The sequence below is a fragment of the Grus americana genome, chromosome 5 (assembly GCF_028858705.1).
Source record: "Grus americana isolate bGruAme1 chromosome 5, bGruAme1.mat, whole genome shotgun sequence".
NCBI lineage: Eukaryota > Metazoa > Chordata > Aves > Gruiformes > Gruidae > Grus > Grus americana.
The window spans coordinates 16206089-16229166 of NC_072856.1; the positions used below are offsets into that span (position 1 = coordinate 16206089).

A 23078-nucleotide genomic window follows, 5' to 3' on the forward strand; every position below is an offset into this window, starting at 1 on the left:
CGTCTGGCACAGCCTGAAAACTGTGCATGGGGAGGCAGTCCAACATTCAGCAATGCAGAGAAGTAGGGAAAGATATAGCAAGAATGGCACTTACAAAAAAAAAAACCCCTAGTAGTTTCATATAAACATGCTGTACATTTTCCTATGCACTGTTTTAAGCATTGGACAAATAACTGAGCCTGTTCACTACAGGTTGTGCTATCTTGCTAATATACAATGACAATAGAAATTTTGTCCTGTTCTCAGAGGGCACTTCAAAGCAGGAGCTGAATGGTTCACCACACAAATTAATACGCATCTATTTAAAAGAATCATTCCACATTACATCAAACAAGCCACAGTTTAGGTTACCATTCAGGCTAGTTTATGACAGATTTTATTTTTTCCTGCTTAGCTATGCATTGCCATTTTGAAGAAAAAAACATGAGGAAGAAATTCACAAAACTATATTCTAGGATTTAAAAACAACATACTTGTAACTACAGATTTCTTGGGCCGCTACATCTTTACAGTTTCTGTGGCAAAACTGAAGTCCTGTAAGATGGAGATGTTTGCTTTGCTATGTGTAGGTAGCAAGGAGAGAAATCTATTGCAAAGATTAACTGTTCACATTTCTGTTTTCACAGGGAAACACAAATGGTATTTATTATGACTAAAGCTCACGGGTGCTGCACGAGGTTTTCCTTTTGGTTTTACTCAAACATGTCAATTCCTTCCCAACAGGAAAGCATCTCCAACTCAACACAGAACAAAACCTGGGCTCACGACTTTGTGCAAGACTGAACTTATCTGGTCCACTGACAATACACGAAGATTATATCATACATGAAGCAGCTGCAGTGCAGAGAGGATTAAGCATTAAAGATGCTTTTTTTTACACCTGTAGAAGACAAGAAAATCTTTAAATTTTGCTCTGTTAAGTACAGGACAAAAACACCTGACAGAAATTAGTTAATGGAGAGATTTGTCTTGAAGGTCTGAACATGGCACTAATGTCTGCTCCATCAGAATATCAGGCATGGCAGAGAGTGACATTCATTCAGAACTTACATCCCTGCCTCTCAAAATGACAGGCATTAAATGTGTCACAGTGCTTTAACTCTGTATGACCAGAACTAGACAATCATGATCTCATCACAGAGCCAGAGACTGCAGTCTCATGACCCTCTGTATGATGTCAAACAGAACATACAGAAAATATCTTATACTAAGTGCTTACTAAAAGATCGTCATGTAAAATAAAATGGATGAAGCAGTATGTCAAAGCACATCTAGAAGAGTGCAAGTCATTCAAGTGTCCCATGGGACCATATGGTGCCATGGCCATTTGCACCCATGTATTCTGGGTATAAAGCATTACCATTTCGAATTTACACACACTTTAAACTGATGTAAATGATTATATAAAGAAAAGAAGGGGACAGTTGTGATGCATTCTGACCTCAAACATTACATCCAAGACCTAGAATTGAAGGCCATCTTCAGCAGAGGCCTAGGTAAAGTAATAGATAATATAAAAGTTCAGTGATGAATGCAGAAGCAAGAATCTGACAAACCCCTCAAACTGCATTACAGTACTACATGTAGCTTTCAAAGCACTAAGCAAAACATAGAGCAGGAGAAGGTACAGATGACAAGATGAGCAGCGGCATGCAGGTGAAATGGTGCTTCTTCCTACTTTGTTGGCTGAAGTCAGAAACGAGACCCCACTGGGCTCTCAGGAACCTTCTCCTCAAGAAAGAGCGCTAGGTTGGAAAAGAATATTTTGAACATGCTTTGGTGCTTAACATGTTTTATAAAGCAACTCTTTGTATCATACATTGGTCTATTTACAAGTATGTAGTTTTAAGGTGATCATGCAGACCATGAGGCTGTCAGCCCTTGGCAGCTTATAAAAAATACTTATGATACAAAAAAAAAAAAGGTAAAAAGAGATTCCATACGGTCACATTTACCTACAATTTCTTCTTATCTTCTATTCTCTTTCCCTGAAGGGCTGTTTGCACTGAACAAAAGTGAGTGTTCTGGAGTTTATGTCTGAAGGTGTCCTTCTCTGCAGAACACAATTCTCTAACTCAGAACCAAGTAGTGAAACGTGTAAACCTCCCATATGGACATCTTCTGTAAAATAGCTTTGTGTTTAAATGAGCTTTAGTTTGGACTTTTCCCCTTTCATTTTCCCTTATCAATTGCAAGGCTGCATTTTGATCAAGTTTCAAGACATATGATATGAATGTGCATTACTGTTGAGTGAAGTCTAAAAAAACTGCTTGCTGATTTTAAACAAGTGAGGGCTTTTTTTCCCCATGCTTAACATGTAATCTGAGGTGAAGTTCAGAAGTCATAAGCTAAAGTGTTAGAAATGCAAAGAGAAAAATCAAGAAAACAAGTGGTCACTGAGTTTCTCAGTTTCCTTCTTACTGATTGAACTAGTAGATTTTCTCACAGCTACGCAAACATTGCCTCAGAACAAAAGGTAGTTGCACATCAGCAGTGACGTTATTAGGATGCCTTACTTTGCAAAGTTCCAAGTTGTAATCTTAGCATAACGCAGTGGCTCAGATGATGGCTCCCCTGCAAGTGTGACAGTGCAGTTTTAATAATGACAGCACTGTAGTACATGCGTACCCATGAGAGCTTTAAAATACCTAGCTTGATACAAGCTATAGCATAGCTGTAGACGGAGAAAGTTCAGGATGAACTAACCCTCCTTTCTGGGCAGGATTTGTGGATTGCATTTCTTCTGTGCTGCAACTGTTGTACTTGAGTTAACCTACTTGTATCTGGTTCAAGTGTGCCTATACCACACTGTACTGTAGTGCAAGCGCACATCTAATAAAACTCCTATGGATCACGTGCCTTGTCTGTTTCAGGTTTTGTGCCTATTTTTATAGGGATCTTTATCCTCACCACTGTGTTGGAGTTAAAGGGGGTAACTCAAGATCTACTCAGATACAACAATGGCTGGGTCATTTGAGCACCTAGAAGAGCAGCAAAATGTAAATGACTTGGTAACATCCCCACGTGAACATTGCCAACACTTAAAACCATTGTTCCTCTCTATCTCATATAACAGAATTCTGTGAACTAACGGCATCCCTATCAAAGGAGAAAATAGATAGCTGACAGAGCTGTGACATAAGATGAAAGCAGAAAAAAAAAATCCCACTATTCAGGCTTCAAACATGACCTTTAAAGAGGTTTACTTCAAGTGTGTGCACCAAAGGCAAGTCACATTTGCTCAAAGGGGCTGATGAAACACAATGTTTTTACCTGAGGTTGTCTCTGCAGGGCTGGGCTTGTGTTAACTTTCAATTGCAAGTAAAACAGCAGTTGAATACTGAAGAAACACACTTTAAAAACAAACAAATTGAAAAGTAATACCACCACAAACTGCACCCTTGGTCCCATCTACATGGCTAAGCCATTTCTCTGATTTCAGAGATGATTTTCAGAGCCTACTGTAAAGCAGAACCCAAGAGTTCTAGCTCTTTCGATTTCTTAAGTGTTAGGAAAAGATCAGAAACTTTAGCCGTATCACACAGTCAAAAACTTATGCAAAGTAATGAGCCAAATAACGTTTACCAGAGGGGAGAAACAAATTTTCTTTCCTTTCCCAGGTAACCAATAGCCAGGAAGACCAGGACCTCAGGAATAACACATCTGGGGTTTTTAGCTGTACTTTTAGAGCAGTATTTTGTATTTGAGTAAGTGTTCTGGAAAAAAATAAGCAAATGGTCAATATTGGATATAAAAGAAATAGTGCGAGAATAGGCTTTATCAGGTATAATTAAAAAATAATCATCACACCATAAGAATTAAAAACAGTCAGGAGGAGAATCAAAGCAGACAGCTTCAAAAAAAGAAGTGCCCAGAAGGCAGAATTGGATCTGTTTCTCCAAACATCAGTTCAAAATCATATATGACTGTTGAGTCAAGTCTGGAGGAATTGCTTGTTGATATTAAGCAAAGGAAGAGTTCTGCCATCAATATCTGTTAAAAGCAAAGACTAGTTTGCTTAGATAAAAACAGATTTTTAGCTACTTTTCTGGCGCAGAACAGAGATTCTGGGCAAGATGTAGGGCACAACTTGCTAATTTTTACCTTTTTATATCTGTATGGACAAATTTCACTCTATTCTCCTTCACTTTTATTCTAACTATTAAACTATTTAATTACAAACACATAATTCTTGTTGGAAGAAAAAGAAGTCATCGAGTTTCAATACTGAGTTGGCAAAAACTGAGCATTTTGAGCAACACACAGAGATAAAAAGACCTTAGTCCTGAAGGGGAATGGAGTACGTATGGGTGTGTAAATACACCTTTTACAAACTTGGGCCATTTAGTTGGGGAATAACTCTGCTGCAGTAAGGCTTCTCCACATTTCTACCTTCAGTCTCCTCTGTGGGTCAGATGTCCGTACATTTACTCCTCACAGCACTCTTGCCTAATCTTCCCTAGAAGTAAGCAAGAGTGGGAAAGAAATGCAGGCACAGAATTTGGCATGTTGGGTGCCAAGAGACACCGTTTGAGTTGTTCTGATTGGGAAAGGCAAACAACATCTCTGCCACACAGGGTTCAAGGTACATTTTGGGGACACCTCACCAGTTTGCCTCCGTCAGTACAAGCCACCCTTGAATTCTAAATTGGCAGCAGCTCCTTAAGTAGAGGAAATATATCAAGTCAGTCCTTGGAAGAAGGTAAGCACAAGAGTGTCCTGAGATGAAAACTTCCTGCAATTAATACTGCAAAGATGTCTTCTGAAAGTTTCTGGCCTAGTACATTTTTCTGGACCCTGGCAAAATAGCCATAGTGAAAACAGCATTCATGCATCAGGTGCAGGGATCCGAGGTTGGAAAGTAAAATCTGTCTTTGGCACAGTGACAGGAAGAACAGCTGATGGGCAGAGGGATTCAGAGGCACCACGCCAGTTCCAGAAGGTCAGAGAACCACGATGGACAACGCAAGCTGGGTCCCTGAGATGCTGTTTGGCACTATCCCATCTGATCCTCTTCATAACCTCAGGGAGGAGAGGAAACTAGCTGGAATCAAGACAGGAATATCTGGCACAATTTTGGAAGGACTATATCTGCCAGAGACCTGGGATAACAAAGTATTCTTCAGAATAAAAAAAATAAATAAAAATTCTCCCCCAAAACCCCCAACTCTATCTCTGAAAGAACATTTGACCAAATTAAGCATTCAAGAGCTTTGTTCTCCTCACTTTGGAGAAAGCGTAAACACTGGAAATATGCGGTCTCCTTCGTGCATTTACATCACTATTCCTTTCTGTGTCCATGCAGAAAGCCAGTTTCTTCCATCTTATAGGTGGCACTAGGCTAATCACAGAGCAGGAGCAGCTATAGAAAGCAATCTAGAAAGAAAGCTAGACAGAAAAGAATTATTTAGAATTTAAGGCTACATTTGGCACTACGATGAGTATTTATCATCACTCCCAAAGAAAAAGTAATAGCATGAAAGGGTTTTAAGTTAGGGATAATATTACTGAGAAAATAGTGACTAAAATCAAATCAGCAAGCTGCAGTTTGCAGCGAGAAAAGCAATACATGATATGCATGCATGTCCACAGGACTGTATGTATAACATACAAACAAATGAATGCTATACAAAGTTAGTCCTCACTAACCTGCAATATGAATATGAGAGAAGCTGAATTTATTCTTTAAACTGCTGGAAAACATCACAAGCAAATATGAAGACGACAAAGTCAGACAATGTTGAGATATCTCTTTAAGTAACTTTAAAACTGTTTTTCTCTGACTCTGCTTCAAAAGTCTTGTGATAACTTAAAGCCTGCTGAATACCAATAATGAAGATATTTCTTGTACAGCACAGCCAAGAGATCTTTACTCTTCAAGATCACTTAGTAAGACAACTGTCTCTATTCATGGGTGAACAAAAATGCCAATCCCTTGACTATGGAGGCTTCTTAAATATACTCAGGAATAGACAAAGCAAGAATAAAAATTTTAAGTGTCCAATCAACTTTGCAGAAGTGACTCATGTTCCCAAATCATTCAAACACTTAAAAATGCTATCTTCCCCTAAATTAATTTCTTTTTTTTTTGTGATTATCAGCATTTTAAAGCTCTCCATATAACTTTTGATACAGAAAGGTTAAAAATAAAGACCATAATCTTTATTTAAAAATACTACAAAGTATACAAGAACCAACCAGGTCGAGGTATTTTAGGATGACCACAGCCACCCATTGTCTTTATCAATTTACTGTCCAAAAGAATTACAACTGACAATACTACACTTAACTTTGTATTTGTAGAAATATTTGTATGTACATAAACACACATGCAGACATGTATTCTACAGAAAACATACATATTATGGAGCTTTGACAGGCAAATAGAGGAGACATGTATCTAGTGTCTACATAGGTAGATGTATTAAGCAGTCAGCATCTTGGCTGTTGCCAGAGAGAATTAAGTTCAAATTGTAAAAAACTGTTTTCAACAGTGATGTAACTTTGAAACTGAAAGATGCACTGCCCATTTGCCACTGCTTCCTTACCTGCTCGCATCTCACTCCATCACCCTTCACAGTCAGTAATACCCAGCTATCTTTTGCAGAACTCTTTGCTTAACAGATTTCATACTTTCAGACCTTGCATTAGTAGCAACGCACAACACACTTTCTTTTTCTGCACGCATCCCTCTGCAGATGATCCCTGTTGGTTTGGAGTACCTCAGTTTCTAGAAGTGGGATTCAATTTGCCCAAAACATCTGTGGTGTAACTACTTACATGAATGTACATATGCATGCACATATTCATCCTTTACCTAGGCAGCTAACTCATTTCATACTCATGTGACAAATAGGCACTTTCAGGGTGGGGTTCATCTCATCCAAGACAAATACCTGAAGTCAAAAGAATCCTTCTACCACTCTTACCCATCTCTTCCTCTCCACTGCCTACAGCTATCTGACAAGCTCAGACATAGTTTAAAGTTAAAGCAGACAAATCTTGCCCTAGCTGCCCAGCTCAAGCTGCCCAGCTCAAGCTGCTTTACAAACTTGTTGTCAGAAGACACTGAGCTTTCCGAAAAATCAGATACTTCAAAGGCAAAACCAGAAACTCATCGAGATTTCAAGTGCCCCGAAAACCTTTAAACAATTTTGAGAACACAGACGTGAACTAATCTTCCAAAGTGTCATGTATACCCAGACAACTCAAAACCCTGTCCAGTTAACAAAACCTCTACAGCATGATGATCAGCACTGCATTAAGTGCCACTTCAGTAAACACCATGCTCTATCTTTATAGTATTACTGCATCTTTGGTATCTAGTTTGTTCAAATATACACTATAGGAAACAAAAAGCAGCAAAGTCTACATTCAAAGGCAGTAAAGTTGTGTGTGATTAAATTTAAAGGGGACTTCATAAATTTATTCAGCTACCTGATGGATTAAAGCTTGTTCCAAATTTGTGCACGAGAATGCCTATTGCTATGGAGGAAAAAACATTAAATTTCAGTAATTTCTTAGGAAATAGGAATTATTTTTATGTCTAAGTAGTAGCTCTTTATTGTTTAGAACTGTCTTTAAATCACCATGTTGAAATATGGTTCCATTAATTTCAGCAGCTCTGATTTTCAACACCTTCTCCCCTAGCCAATGTGTCTTGCCGAAAGGTTGCTAATGGAGCTAAGTGTTTACTTTCCAGCATGAAAGGCTATCCTTTTCAGAAATTTCTTAGGAGATCCTTCTAATTAACTACCCTACAGCTCCCACACCACTTCATTTCATTTTTTTAAATTAGGTTGTGGAGTTGTTTTACTTTGGTTTATAAAGCTCCCAAATCTCTTGCAAGCAGAAATATTTCTTGCTTTCTCTGCAAGAGATGCTTTTGCTACTGAGAAATTTTTTGGCTCTCCAGAGGATAATTAAACAATGATAACTTTTTATTCATTGCAAACCATAATTCTACTTTTGAAGATTTTATTTGACTAACATGATAATGACCACAACTTTTCATCCACGAGGCAATGTAAGTCAAGTTCAGCCTCATGTCAGCGTGCACTGGCTAGACCCAAGTTCCAAGAGGTGCAAAAATTACTTAGGTGACAATGTGATTAGGTAACCAGTTCTTCAGGCTGGATGGATTCAAAGCTGCTTCTCCAACTGGTAATCAGCAAAGGTCTTAACAGGATTTAAGCAGTGAAGGCAAGCCTTGATGGGAATGGCAAGGGGACCAATTGCTTCTCCTTGAAATGAGAAAAGCAGCCATGAAGAAAAAAAGTTTGGACTGCAGTTGAGCACAAAAACCTGAGTCATGACTAATTCCTTCATTTCCAGCTATCGGTTTCTGTTACTAATGCTTTGCTCCTCTTAGCCCTGTGACTCTAAACTTTCTCAATATAAAGGGAGAATTACCCTGCACAAAGTAAAAATATAATCCTTCTTCCTGAGCTCTGAAGGGATCTGGTCAGACCTTCCCACCCGAAAAATGGCAGAAACCATCAAAAGAAGCAGCAGACAGAAGGGGACTAAACCTCTGAGTACTGCCTACATTACTGGCCAAAGGCTACTCACTGACTCTGTTGTTTCTACATTTTCCCACTTTGTCTTGACTATTTTAGCTATTTATAATGTTATCTCTTTAGGCCAGGGAACATCTTTCACTGCCTCCTCTACTACATGGTCTGACCTCACCTTGAGCTCATGGATGTTGTATAAAGCAAATAAATAATGGAAAAATTCTAAAAATCTCTATTTAATCATCCATGGGATTAGACTCACATTGCTCTGTAGTTTGGAACTTAAGAAAAAAAGTGAATAAAAATCCTGCAGTGAAGGCATTATTGGGTCCTGGAATCTTGATTCATCTGTATATTTAGAACATACTTGAAAAATGAACATTCAAATTTAACATAAGATGAGACATCATGCACTTACTTAACTGTCCTTTCTCACATGGTAACTCATATGAAATAAACCCATCCTACTTTAAACAGTCATAAAAAGAACTCAAGGAAGGGAATCGTGAAGGTAAAGATGACTTTTTCCAGGCCTGCTTTACAGACCAATTCCATAGGCAAATGCTACTCAGTGCTTTTGTTTCCACATTTACAGACCAGGGGCATTTGTTTATCCCAGGGAAGATTTTTTAAAAGTCTATGGTTTATAGCAGTAATTCATACCAAATCCTTAAGTTAATGGACATATAGGAAAGAGAAAAGAAAATAATACGTAGTGAAAGTAGAATTCAGTTAAGTAAGTTCAGTACAAAGCAGCCGTATTAAAAACCATTTTAGGGTTCCTGAATGCACATGAGATCTGTTGAGACAAAAAGCTATTCCTAAGAGTCAGTTGATTTCAACATTTGTGTACAGACCTTGAGGATTAAGTTAAGCACGGAATTCCGGAGTCAGAACAGCAGCATTCTGCGAGCGTGACATTTCTGTCTGTATGGAGAGTACAACTCAGAGGGCTTTAAAAGGCAACTTAGTCCCTGTTTTCCTGGAGCTGAGATATGCTATGAACTGAGATTCTTTCTAGTTCATTTTGGTACTTATTTCTTCTCTTCTATTTTCTGCATCCAGCACCTTTTTCCCCCAAAAAAGATGTCTTTTGTCCCCTTTCCATGCTGTCCTCATCCATAAAACATTTCTGCAGACCTCTGCACAAAGACAGCATTAGCTCCAAGGATACCACAGCAACCTAGAATTTGCTCTGTACCTGCACACCAGTACTGTCTCTTTCAATCTTTCTCTGCCAATAAAGGATTTTATGGAATTGCAGGTGGTTTACTTTCTGTGCAGGAGGCTAAAAGCTGTACCATGTAACTATAGCAACAACTACTTTGAAAGCTCTTGATTTTTATTGACATGCCTCACATAACCTCATGGAAAAATTTATACAAATGGAGACACAGAAAATTAAACATCCCAAAGGAAAATATTGTGGTGATCTACATCTTTGTGCATTGCTTAAATACTTCCCCCATGGTAATTTGCTGCTTTTACTGTATAGTGGTAACATTAAAATAGCATTTTAAAATTCACAGTTTAAACAGTAATTTAAGCCTCCACAATGCCAAAACAGAGGATATGCATGCAATCAGCTCAGAAAACACTGTAGTACATTGCTGCATTTGACAAAGATTCATCACTGGGAAACTGACACTACACAAATGGAGAGAAGAAATAAGTTGCACACATTTTTTCATAGGGAGTAATAAACATTTGCATAGGGATATACTGAATTATTAATCTCTTACAGACAAGACAAAAGATGCACCATTCTAACAGGTATTTCTCTATCCAAAGAATACTCTTTCAAAAGGAGTTTCCTGTGCTCACAGCAGCTGAGAACTGTATGAAAACGATACTGAGATGCTCTGTCCCAATCTTAGAAATCTATGACTTGATAGACAAGTTTGACATTCCAAATTCAATAAAATAGTGTCAAGTTCACAGCAAAATATGAATATGCTGCAGTCTGAGATGTCTTCAAGTATCCTGGAAAGCTACCAAATCGCTTACGTTGAGCTTGAAAATGCCACCTCTAAATGTGCTTCCAAGGCCATAATCCACAGTGCCGGAAAATCAGTTCCTTGCTAACGGCCACCATTTATAGCCTTAACCTTTACTACATTACTTCAATTCTCTCCAACAGCTTGAACAATATGAACCCGAAACACTTCCAAAGATTTTAACGATAACCATCAGACTGAAAACTATTCCTGCTAAAATCTTGACCTTATTGACAAAGTGCATTTGCATGGTCACAGGAATAGCCAGTTTTGCAGTCAATGAATCAGACCAAACCACTTCACCTCAGTTGCCAGTTATTTCCCATTTTCAGCTCTGCTGCCATAATTTATTTCTCTAAAAAAGCACAATAATCCCAACCAATTTTTTATTCTAATGATCATCCAAAACAAAAATATTTAATAACAAGGTATAGGGAAAACTACCGAGCTGTTAATATAGCTCTTCTGAATCAAATACTCTTGCAGTATACAATGCAATCTAGGCTGCCTGGAAAGGATGAAAATGATGTGTTGCTATGGAAACAGGAAGGCACATGTTTAGGTTGCTCATCCCTGAAGAGCTGCCCCACCAATATCTTTAAAGCCTGCTAATAAAATTTTAATCAATAATTAGAATAAAATGAATTTCACCTCCTGTTTGACACCAGAATCTTGGTTCAGACATTGTCAAGCTCTTTTAATGTTCCCTGCATCCTACTACGCCCTGCAACATTAAGAATGAATTTATGCACAAAAATGTCAACATGTGCTTATCTAGTTCAGCTACTTAAAATTATTATTCCACCCAGCAATAGATACCAGCTTCCCAATTTTAAATCTTGTGCACGTAGGAATATGCTTTTTTAATTTATTAATTGATGCACTATTCCTTCCTCTTAAAAAAAATCCCAACAACAACAAACAACAATAAGAAAACAACACACGAAACCAACAAACCAGATCAAGTCTTTGGTTATTAACGGCTTAAGGCCATCAACCAGGGATACGCCCATTGAGAATGTGACAATTACCCCAGCATTGGAGTTATCACTCACCAACTCCCCTAATCATCTGCTATTTCCTAGAAATGATAGTTTCCATCCTACCATGATTTACCTGCAGACAGATCTTCCAAAACACTGGGGCCTACAAAGTAAAAATGCATTTCCAGACAGCCAAACAGAAAATAGGCCAAGTTACTTGCTGGCAAAACTCCACTTGTTTCACCATTATAATAGCAGAGAATCTGGCTTCAAACATGCAGCCATTAATTATCTGTACAGTTAACTATGTCGGTACACCTATTTGTTATTACACTGGGCAATCAATAATCTATTAACTCATTCTTTATAAATAAGAACAATGTTAAGAACATCAGAGTATGCTAATAAACAGTTAACAAGCATTGTATTCTAGATCACAAAAAAGTAAAGCTGAAAAAACAAGAAATCCATACTGTGAACAAAAGAGGTGCATAACAGATTATTGTTTTTGTGTAGTCATACATTATAAATGATTCTTTTTAAAATTTCAATTAATTTCCATTAACATATGTTTCTGTTTCTCGGTATTCCTGGCAGGACTCCAGTGGTCCATTCTGACAGGAAGAAAACCAACTCCTGTACCTTCCAACCATGAACCTTTACTGCACTGAGATCTTGAACCAGATATTAGAAATGCCAAAGTCAGAAGAGATATGAGTGACAACAGGAGCAATACCTCCTTTAAAGACGACACACTTATCTGGTTTCAGCTTCAGAGATTTAGAGTAGGGGTGATTTTTCACAATCTGCTCCCAGAATACGCCAGCACTTTCAAGACTATGGTAGTCTCCATCTGCTGGTATATTTGGGCTTGAAGTTTTCTAGAAAAACCCTGACACTAATCTCCTGTTCAACTGCACAAGATTTTTAAGGTGCTTGTTATTTTTAAAGTAAACTTGAAATACACTGATTTCCTCAAAGGAAAAACACTCTCATTTCCTTTTCCTGGCTTTGTAATTAATATGAAGACATAATAATTGCAGGCACAACCCTTCTCCAAACCTGGATCCCACTGTGAAGGCATTACACAGTACCTATATACGTAGCTTCAGCCTGCAGCTGAAGTTGGAGATGTTTCCAGTTTTCATGACAGCACTAAAGTATTTGAAAAAATCCAAAACCTTTTAGGACCAGCATTTCCAAAAAGATAAGTAATAGCACTTTGTCCACCTTGGGAATGCTTAGCACATTCAGAAATCCATTTTGAAATTCCATGTTGTTTTTATAACAGAACATACACTATCCAATGGATGGTGAGTTAGGACAATTTACCTTTATAAATCTTATTTAACTGGGGCTTATAAACATGTATTCCATCAAAACTGTTCAGAATAAACACTCAATTCTTGATAGAATGTATTTATCCAGAAACTTAAAGGAACTAAAATAGTTTTGATTTTTCCATCCTAAATAGTTCTAATTTTGAATATAGACATATTTTTGATATAACACTGAAAAGTCAGCATTTTATCAAGAGAAGACGAAAATGACAAGTTTTAAAAAAATCTCGAGAATTGGTTTTGGTTTTTTTTAAGTCTACAATATTTTCCAGTTGCTTTCATTTTCAATGCACACGTTTTTCCCCCTAAGGTATCAAGTGTGATATTTAAAAGGATTTATTTGCTTACAGCTAAACAGATGATATTTACTCACATTACAAAACTCCTGTCATGCAATGCTGGCATTATTTAATCACCTTCTCTTAGGAGACATCTTATACTAGGGACAGCAGGTCAGGACAGAGTCACATGCTGTCTGGAAAGGCTCACACATAGTACACATATATTGTTCCTTCTCCAATCATGCAAAAAAAAAATCCTGAAAACAATCATTACCTAGTTTTATCAGCAAGGTAAAATACAAACAAATCTCTGAGTACTTTGCTAAATAATCATGTTAATTTACCCCTTCAGCAATACAAACCCCAGGATCTCAGCAATACAGTTCCCCTTGGCTCAGAGGGTTAACAGGACAGCATTTCATTCCTGTTAGTTTTTAAGGGCTTGGCTGCTCCCTGGGCATCTGTGCTGGCTACCAAACTATTTTCAAATGTCCTTCCATCCAGGTATCTCTCCACTGAGTGTCACAGCTATGAATTGCAGAATAAATGCTGTGGATGCAACAGCACTAGCTCTGGCTTCAACAGAAAAATTTTGGAGACAAACAGCTTACAGAAAACAGAGAACGACACAGTGACATTTGGAGTACAGTCCTCAGGAAGGCTTCCTTTTAGTCATGATACTTTAGCTACTTCATATAGCTTTTACTGCCTAAAAGCCAGTGTGTAGCTTCACTGTTCTTATTTCCACGTCTGTATTTTAAACCCAAATTTTTGTTTAGAATTTTCATGGATCCCAGACAGGAAAAGCCTTAGGACATGGAATAATTTAGGCTGGACCTCTGCAGACCACTTGCTCCAGCCCTCTGCTTGAGTGCTTACCACCACTACGCTACTCCTATGCCTTGAAATTACTGCACTGCTGTGACACACTTTGCCCCATGCACTGTATGCACAGAAACTGCTGGGTAAAACTGGGTAATATGAGGCAACTTAATGTTAGCTCATATCAACCAAATTTCCCATCTTTCCAAACTCATAAGATCTTGCTTTTCCTCCATTAGCACTTCTCTGCAGACAATAATCCACTTTCTTTGCTGAGAAACTCAATGTGACTGCAAAAAATGCTATGCACTAGCCAGCTCCCAAATTGTATCATTTTTAAAGAGGGTTGGGTTTTCACCTTTTTCTTTTTTTTTTTTTAAATTTAAAAGGCACATATGAAGCTAATTTCTGCAGATGGAGTAAAACGTACCACATGAACCAGGCAGATTGGCTTTCTCATTGGACACTTGAAGGGTTGCTCTGATTCAGACATTATGCTTTAATATTTAAATTTCCACAAGCTACAGATATGCTGATATAAGAACAAACGTCAGAAGGTTGATGTATTCTGAGATCCATCTCAGAAGGTCAACGTCACACTTTGAAATAAGGTTCTGTTTCTGTTGATTGGAATTTGACAGATTTCAGTCACTTGAGTAAGAAAAGAATGCCAAAGAGGAATCCAACAGTACAACACAGCTTTCAAATGATCATGAGGAGACACTATACTGTCATTTCTTTTGTCCTTGGTGGAAAATGTAAGAAATGGTAAATTGCTTTATTTCTACATTGGGTCCCTTTGTCCTAATTTTTATTTTCAAAGTACTCTTTTTACACAGATTCAAATTTATTTACTGCTTCAATTTTGCAATAATGCCATAACAGTTGACTCCACCTAGGAAATTTACTCTGCAGTATTATTTTTGCCTTGTCTAAAATTTGGTAGACCTGGCAAACAAGGAGATCTGACAAGTTCCCTATAGCTCAGGGCATCAGAACCATGAGGGCTCAAGGTGTTTGGGTTTGGTTTGGGGGTGGTTATTTTTTCCTTTCTTTCTTAAGGAAAGAAAGAAACCTTTATGCTGATCCCAGTCTTAAACACTGCATCCTGAACAGTGCGACAACTGGGGAAAACAAGATCTACAGTGTCAGCCACTTACATGTGTTCTCACGTAGTCACCATCTGTTTGGTAGTCCCAGAAGTCAGCAGCTCGTATCACAAAAAGCACTGTCATATTAAACACCCTGCTGACACAGAGACCATGAAGTGAGGGACTGAGCCCGCTAACTGCTGAGCCATCAGGTTATGGCCTCAAAATGTACCAGCAAAGAACCACTAAAAGATAGTCCTTTCAAGGTCTTTTCCTTCTCCTCCTTTTCCAAATTACAGGCTTCCCTCTGATGATGAAACTGCTGCAGCTCACATTGTCTAAATTTGCTAAATAATTGCAATTTTACAAACTTGCAAGTCCACAAATGTCTCTTACAGCATGTGTTTGCAAGAATGAGTTTATGTTGAGAGGAAGAAAAAAGAAATAGAAACAAAGGCTACAGTCCTTGTCAAAATAAGCCATTTGCCCTTTATTCAGGACAGTGACTAATTGTTAAGTGAGTTAAACGGGACTTGGGAACCATTTTGAATGGCTAAAAGGATTGTCTCCCGGGAGAACGATCCAAAACTTTGCTGTATGGTAGGATGCAGTTTGCCTTCCCCAGCTTAACTGCCCTATGTACTTGTGTGCGGGGAAGCGCTGGCCTTGCTACCCTGTCCATCCCCTAAGGGCTTAAACAACTCAGTGGGCCCTTCATGACCATACTGCTCAAGCTCTGATCCTAAGAGAAGAAAAATCTCTGATGGCCAACCTGCCAGAACATGATCACAACATACGCAGTCCCAGTGAAGGACTTGGGACCTGTGAAACAGTTACAAAAATTTCTGTCATCTCAAATGGGAAAAGGAACAAGCTAAAAAGGGATAACCTGCTCACTCAATATACACACATATACTATATATATATAGGTTTAAATCAAAATATGGATTTATCAAACAATTATTCCTTGGTATAGCATCTTATGTACCTTAAAATAAATTAGAAATTCTTTACATCTGCATTATTTGTGACATTTCAGGCTTCTACATGGAAATCTCATCATGTCAATTTGTTTCCCAGGAAAAGAGGGCCTGACAACATCCAGCCTCATACTTGGGTTGATCTTGCCAGCAGAGATGATGATTTAGCATTTACATTCTGTAATTCACTTCAGCAGATAAGCAGATTTCTGTTTTTACAGAAATACACCAATTATTTTTATGCTATGTATACATATGCCTTTTTTCTAATGCTAGTTCTGGAGCACTTAAATCTGTTCATAAATGTAAAATGAAAATTTTCCTAGGCATGCAGTTCCTTCTCTAGCAACTATTATTTGACAGCTAACTGTGAAGTCTTCATCTTCTCATCCCTTTACAGCCTTGTAAAAACAGCCACTCTCTCCAGAGTAGCAGACTCTGCTCATTGGCGGTATCACCGAATGTAACTGCTTCAGTACAAGAAACTTGTTTCCTACAAAAAGTAGCCCAGCAACTTGCAGAAGTGTCAGCATGGAGACATAAGCAGAGAATCCTGGAAAAGCTTCCAAGATTGTTCTGCCAAGTTTTAGATTTTGATCACCGAGCTCTCAGCTCCTAAGCGGACCACAAGAGCAGACAGTTCATGCAGTCTCAATTTATTGTGACCTAAAGGTCATACCGGAACAGTACTATTTCTCTTTTGGTAGTATCAAAATGACCCCTGGCAGGAATACCAGACACTGTCCTGCCCTGTGTTCTCAACACCCATCAGTAGAATGTAACTGAATAACAATGGCAAAAGCTGATCATTAGTAATTCAGAATCCACCTCCATGTTAATGCAGCAAGAAAGCCACTGTGTTTCACACTGACACAAGGGCTGGGTTGCCAGAGCGGTCAGACCAAGTGGAAACCACCATGGGAACAGTGTCATGTTTCTCTAGAAAGCCGCCAGGTGCCATGAGATCTTTCACAGCCTTGTGCACTGGCCTGCCCTCCAGGCATTGCTGCCCTTCTCCTAACTTTCCTTTCTAAGGTAAATCCAAGCAAGACAACCCAAGGGTAGCCAGACAAATACAGGCACTGAAGGATTAGGTGCAGCCAGAGCAGCTTCACAATTAGACCTCCCTGGCTGGAGACAGACACGCACAGGACTGACAATGAGCAAGCGGAAGTTTAACAGCATAATATCAGCTAAGAGTAGCAGCAGGAGATGAGCAGGCTTGCTTCACACTGCAGGGGATCAGAGATTATTCAGAAAACAGAGACAGATTCAATTTAATATAGCAAATTAAAGGGAAACCAGGATAAAAACTGAGGTCAATCTGGTATACACATGGCATGCTCATTGACAAACAAGTAGACAACAAGATTTTTACATTTCAGAGGTCTCCAGAAATCAGCAGCACCCAGAAGCTCAGCAGATGGCCTTGAAAAAACGGCCTGTTCACTTCAGAGCCCCAGTGGGAGCTAAGTCCTTTCAAAATAACTGGAATGGTCTCTAGCTATCAAGCAACCACCAGCAAATAGGTGAATTTGCTTTCACAGCATTTCCTCTGGTTCATTCCAAGTTTTCCCTGTTCATTTGTGTATCCTCAATTAAAATACCATTCTTTTTTTCCTAACTGGTCTTGCAGTTAGCAGCAGGGGAGGAAAAGAGTACAAGCAAAAGCACTCAATAATTCAGCCTCAGAAACGCATCTGATCTGGAGCTCCACAGCTCTGACACAGCAGCACTGAAAAAGCCTGCTGCTTCCCTTGACACTCAAGGACAGCAGGGGACATTGGGCTGTGCATTTGTATTCCCTGCCGCTGCATTGGCCTGGCCTTTCTCCTCGCTCCCCCAAGCACAGATATCATCTCATCATTGGAGAGATGACCTGTGAGCAAACTGCACTGCAGCCTGCATTGGCTGGGAACTGAGCCCGAGGTAAGAGAAACAACATGGAACAAAGCTACGCGAACAACAGACACGTACAGCTCTTGACATGCCTGGATGTCAAGACATACTCTCTCTGCTGCAGTAAGGACTCACCAGCAGATGCGTAATGTTGCTGCAATCTCCAGAAACACCCTGTGTCTCTTCTGTATACGTAGTACCAGAGTCCAGGCTCATTTATTTTAAAAAATAATAATGGAGACAAATGGATGTATTGGTAGCAAAATATTTTCCTGTGCCTACTGCAAATTTGGTATCTCTCACTGACCACCAACAGAGAAAAAGTATTTGAGAGAGAGAAGATAAGGCTTTGCTAATAGTCTAATTTTCATTTGGAAGTGATGGGAGTCCTCATTGAGAAAAAAGGCAGAGGAGATAAAGATAATATCAGAGATGGTGAAAAGGCATTCATAAAGGGCAAGAGAGAAAGGGGGAAGGAAATCAATCACAAGTACAGACAAGATCAAACGGCAGCATACCAGTAACAGCCATACTTCCTTGGGAAAAAAAGCTGCAGGATGAAGAGGCAGCACAGCACCATGCTGTGAGGAGTGCTGCTCTCTGCACCCACTGCATAGGAGAGAGTTGTTCTTTCTCCATAGCAACAAGATACTTAAAAGCCAATCTGGAGACTGAAGACCAGCTTAAAAACAAAACACAACATGTATCGATTTATTATCTCTATTTTAAGCCTCAGCTGTGAAGTACACAAGATAGCATTTGTTTAGCCTGAGGAAGCATCTTCACATAAAGCGCTCTTCCCCCTTTATACCTCCCTGTCTCAGAACCAACCCTTGGTGTGAAGCAAACTGTGGCATTTACACATGCTCCTTACTCTTAGGTAATGTCAAATGTATTAGGCACAAACACACCTTGCAGCAGCCCAAAGTGCTCACAGATGAAGCCTACCAGCTGCTGCCTTTTGCAGGGACTGCAGGAAGGCATCAATACCTCCCAACTATTCTCACATGACGTGGGGAGAGAAGGAGTCACAGTTTGTTGCTGAAAAAAAAATTACATAAAAATAAGAAAAAAAATCCCAAAACATGCTGTTTAGTAGTTATCAGCTCAAGTCCCTGTCTGCAGGGGCTTGGGATATGCTCATATCCTGTCCTTGAAATCTGCTTATACCTGCTTGGATACAGCTCTGCTCAGGTACCTGAACGACTTCAATAAAGTCATTATGCTGACTGCATTGGCAGAGCTCTGGAAACATTACAAGACCTCCTCTCCTCCTCAAAGGCACCAATGGAGCCTGCACAGCAAATTTCAGAATGCTCATTTAAGAAGCTCATCAAGTTTTGGGTGAATGGATCGTACTGAAAAAGCTGCAGAACAGCTAGCGTTTCACTCCTGGCCTTGGTTTAGCTTAGTTGCTGAGATTAGCTTCCTCATGGAAGGGGGCAATAAAAAAAGCTATTGAGTCACAGTTCCTTAACAAATATCACAGCTATGTTTTGGTAGTTAATTATTCCAAACAGCTAAAACTGCACCTTTACATGCCAGCTCCAAACAAGAATCTTAATAAAACAACAAACCTTCCATTTCACTCGCCTCTATTTTACTTCCCCAGTAATGAAAGAGCTGGAACAGAAAAGCTTACTCGGAATAATTACTGCCCAGTCCAGGTAGCACTCAGTTAACTTGAAGATCTGCCGATGGGAATTTCTGCTCTTTTCCTGCAAAGAACAAGTGTGCAGCAGTACTAGTTACCTAGAACAAACACAGCTGAACACAACAGAGTAACACTGTCCATACTCAGCTAGGAGTGCTTTACAAATAGCTAGACAGATAGGGGTAGTGCAAACAAGGCAACTCTCATGCATTCAGCATCTCTCAGGGCATGGCATGTACTGAGGACACATCGATGCAGAGGTAAAGTGTTTATGCAGCACCGAAGCAGGGAGACTTGTCCAGTGGAAGAACAAAAAACATGCTGAGGGTTCAGAAACGCAAGCTAAAACTCCTAACTGGCACTGAATACTGAAGAATTGGTGGGAATTGGGTATGATGTGGCAAACAGAGCAAATGCAGAAAGCTGGTTACATACAAGCATGCCAAAAATACGGTACACTGTGCTGATTTTGTTTGTTTTAAAGTTTCCCTTCCACTGCAAAATGTTATGTTATTTGAATGCCCAGAGAACCATGAGGAGGAAAGAAAAGCCTTTTTTAAAATTATTCAAAGACATTTCCAGTGTCTGCCATGAGAGCTATCTTTTGAATTTCATGTTAATATTAAACATAGTTCTAGTTTAGATTCACCCATGAGTCATAAATTTTAAAAAAAAAAAAAGCACTGTACTCAGCAACTTTGCCTTGGCTCAGCACTATTATCTTACAGACTTCATCTGTACATCTGCTAAATCAAGAACTCCAGAAAAATCTGATCCACATACACTAAACATCCATCTGTCTAACCATTTCTTCTATGGCTAATATATTTGAATGAATACTTGGGATTTAAAATACAGAAGTCTTCAGTCAGCCAATCCTTAGCCACTGTATTTATTAGCAAAAAAATTCTTATGGATCTGATCTTGGTTTTTCATTTCCTTGTGCAACATTTTATTCCAGAATAAAATATTAATTTTTAAGCCACTGAGACTCAATTTACTCTTACTTTTGAAAAAAATTGCTTTATCTGACTAGAAAAGATTTCTAAAAGAGCTTCATAGAAAGGATAAGAGTAATTTTCATCTGCATAGATTATGAAGTAGAAAGAAAAGTATGAATCAGCTTGTCCTCACAAAAACACATTTGCTAACCAAAGTCTGCTTCCTATACAGTTAGTTACAAATGCAGAAATATGTCTTTTGATAAGTGGTTTTTAAGGTTGCCAGGAGCAAATCTCAATGGAATGCATACAAAAGTTGTTTTCTTCTGCATAGATTACCTTATTGAACTCAAAATGAGGGTATCTAAAGAGCTTTTTAGGAGCTTAGGAAACAACAGAGCTAAAATATATAGCACTTTTTTTTTTTTTTTTTTGACAATCACTGTGGAAAATAATGACATTTATGAGTCTTTAGCTCAGGGCTTATGGTAGCCCCAGAAAAGCACTGTTTCCCATACAGCCAAGTTTTACCCAAGCTACAGAAAATTCTCTTGCATCAGAGAGAAAAAGAGACGCTTAGCCTGACCCCCATTCCTATGTTTTAAAGCACTCTCCTACAGGCCTGAAGATAACATTAACCTCTGAAATCCACTCCAAAATGCTGTGGGACTGCAATGCAGAGTGCAGCAGGCAACCCTGGTGAGCTGCCCTGGAAAGGCTGTGTTACGCTGTTGGCAGCTGGCAGTTCCCATGCTTGGCCAGTTCCACACCCTGCTATGTCCCACCACTTGCGTTACAGCTGAAAGGTGACAAGGACATCAATGGTAGGGCAGTCTCCTAGCCAGCTGGGGTGGTCAGAGGATGTTGTCCCTGGGTACTCCTAGACAAAAACATTGCATCTAAGGAACCCTAAAATGCAGCTACACACCAAAGTCCTGGTCAGATCCTGGAGCATCTTCTTAACAAAGGGAACCTGCAAGACTCTTCAGGATGCTTGCCTCTGCCAGCATCACCTCAGCAGCCCCATGTCTCTCGCACCACTAAGCCAGGTTGGTGGGTGCAGTGTGATCAGACATGGCACTTAGCGGTGCGCCCTCTCAAAGCTGATGTCACTCACAGATGGGTATTCAGCACAAAAAAAAAATCACAAGGCACAGGCTGGAAATCACAAGGGCTTAGTTGTTCCATCTTAGGAAGTTTAATTATCCTGATGATGTTATCTTAATTAAATGGTAGTTAATCTAAGTTTATATTTAAGCCTGAAATGTGAATATATTTTAAAAAACTCTTGATGATAGCGAATCTGAAGAGACAGAGGAAGGAAAGGAAAATTACCAGAGAAAGTAAGGTTGGTTGAATATGATAAATGCAACCATATTTCTAAATACAGGCAATTACAGCGGAGGTGTTTCCTTGTTTAGGGTTGTCTAGGTGAATCAGATTTCTAAGGGGGAAATGGGAGGGACAAAATTTGAAAGCAGATAAGCAAAGCATAAAAGGTAAAATTGATGGTCAGAGAAAAAAAACCCAACCTGTCGAGTCAGAGGTTAGTAGAGAATCTTTGACGAGTCCTGTTGTGTGCATAGTTATTCACACTTTTCTGGTTCACAGAAAACAGTGGTGGTCTTGTAAAAAATTTACAGCAATCTAGCAAAGTGTCATGCATACAAGCCAGAAGCCAGCTTGGGGGAGTTAATTCGGAATAATAACCTTTCCAAAGAAGGAAGAAAAAAAATGACTAGCCATTTAAGAAATTTTTTCTTGTTTCTTCAAGGGCAAGGGAAATTTAGCATGGCCAGCACAGAGAAAAACTGAAAACCAGGAATTATAGCTGTAACTCAATAGAGAGAACTCTACTAAATTCAGATACCAGCATCTCAGCATCCAAACAGAGAGAGGAGACACTATATGTCCTAATCCTTCAACTTCACCCTACCAACAGCTGTGATCTTCTCTGGGATTCTGGGGCACAAACCAGAACTCTGGGGACCTCCAGAAAAGAAATGAAACACAGGAAGAAATGGCATTAACAGTGTTTGGTGTTACTGGGCAGCTCTTTTGTTAGTCTATACTGCATCCTGACAATGCCTTTAAATCCCTGGTATGGGACATACCAGGGCTGCTTTCTATGCTTGCCTGCTCATCAGACAGCACCCGGAACATGGGCTCTGCCCTGTAACCTTCATGCTCCCACATTGCACAGCAGTTAACAAGACCTGCATGTGAGTGCACCTTCCCCTGCCTTGCAGGGGAAGCCAAGGCCACACTCAGAAGTCCCACATGTAAGTAGCACTGCTCTGGAGATAGTATGCAACCAAGGCTGGCTGAAAAAGGTAACATAATCTGCTCATCTATCCTGACCCCTGCACCACAACACACCCCCAGGCCTCATGCTGCCCTCCCAGCTGTCAATGGGCAGGAGCGAGAAGGACTTCCATACTCCTCCACATCACCATTCCCATTTGGTTCCTGCATGAGTCCCTTAAAATTGAGAGATCTTTTGTCCTTTGTATCTGAAGGATTTAGCTAGAGTGATTACCATCAAATATTATTGTAAGGCGTGGTAAAATACAA

At 39.3% G+C, this 23078-nt stretch overlaps 2 protein-coding genes across 11 annotated transcripts in view; one reads left to right on the forward strand and one right to left on the reverse strand.

The window, feature by feature from the left end:
* Positions 1-2831, forward strand: part of KCNC1 (potassium voltage-gated channel subfamily C member 1) — a 131465-nt gene extending 128634 nt beyond the window's left edge. For both annotated transcript variants that reach the window (XM_054826096.1, XM_054826093.1), the window contains one exon: positions 724-2831. In XM_054826096.1, the coding sequence (XP_054682071.1) occupies positions 724-905 (182 nt within the window). In that variant the 3' untranslated portion in view covers positions 906-2831. The remainder of the gene's footprint in view (positions 1-723) is intronic.
* The window catches only part of SERGEF (secretion regulating guanine nucleotide exchange factor), a 167821-nt gene that overhangs the window by 8441 nt on the left and 136302 nt on the right, over positions 1-23078 (reverse strand). Inside the window, exon 13 of one of the 9 annotated variants that reach the window (XR_008577212.1) lies at positions 3621-3716. The exons of the other annotated variants lie outside the window; for them this stretch is intronic. The gene's annotated coding sequence lies outside the window, so the exon portion shown is untranslated. Of the gene's footprint in view, positions 1-3620; positions 3717-23078 lie in introns of those variants that run through there. 9 annotated transcript variants of the gene reach the window in all.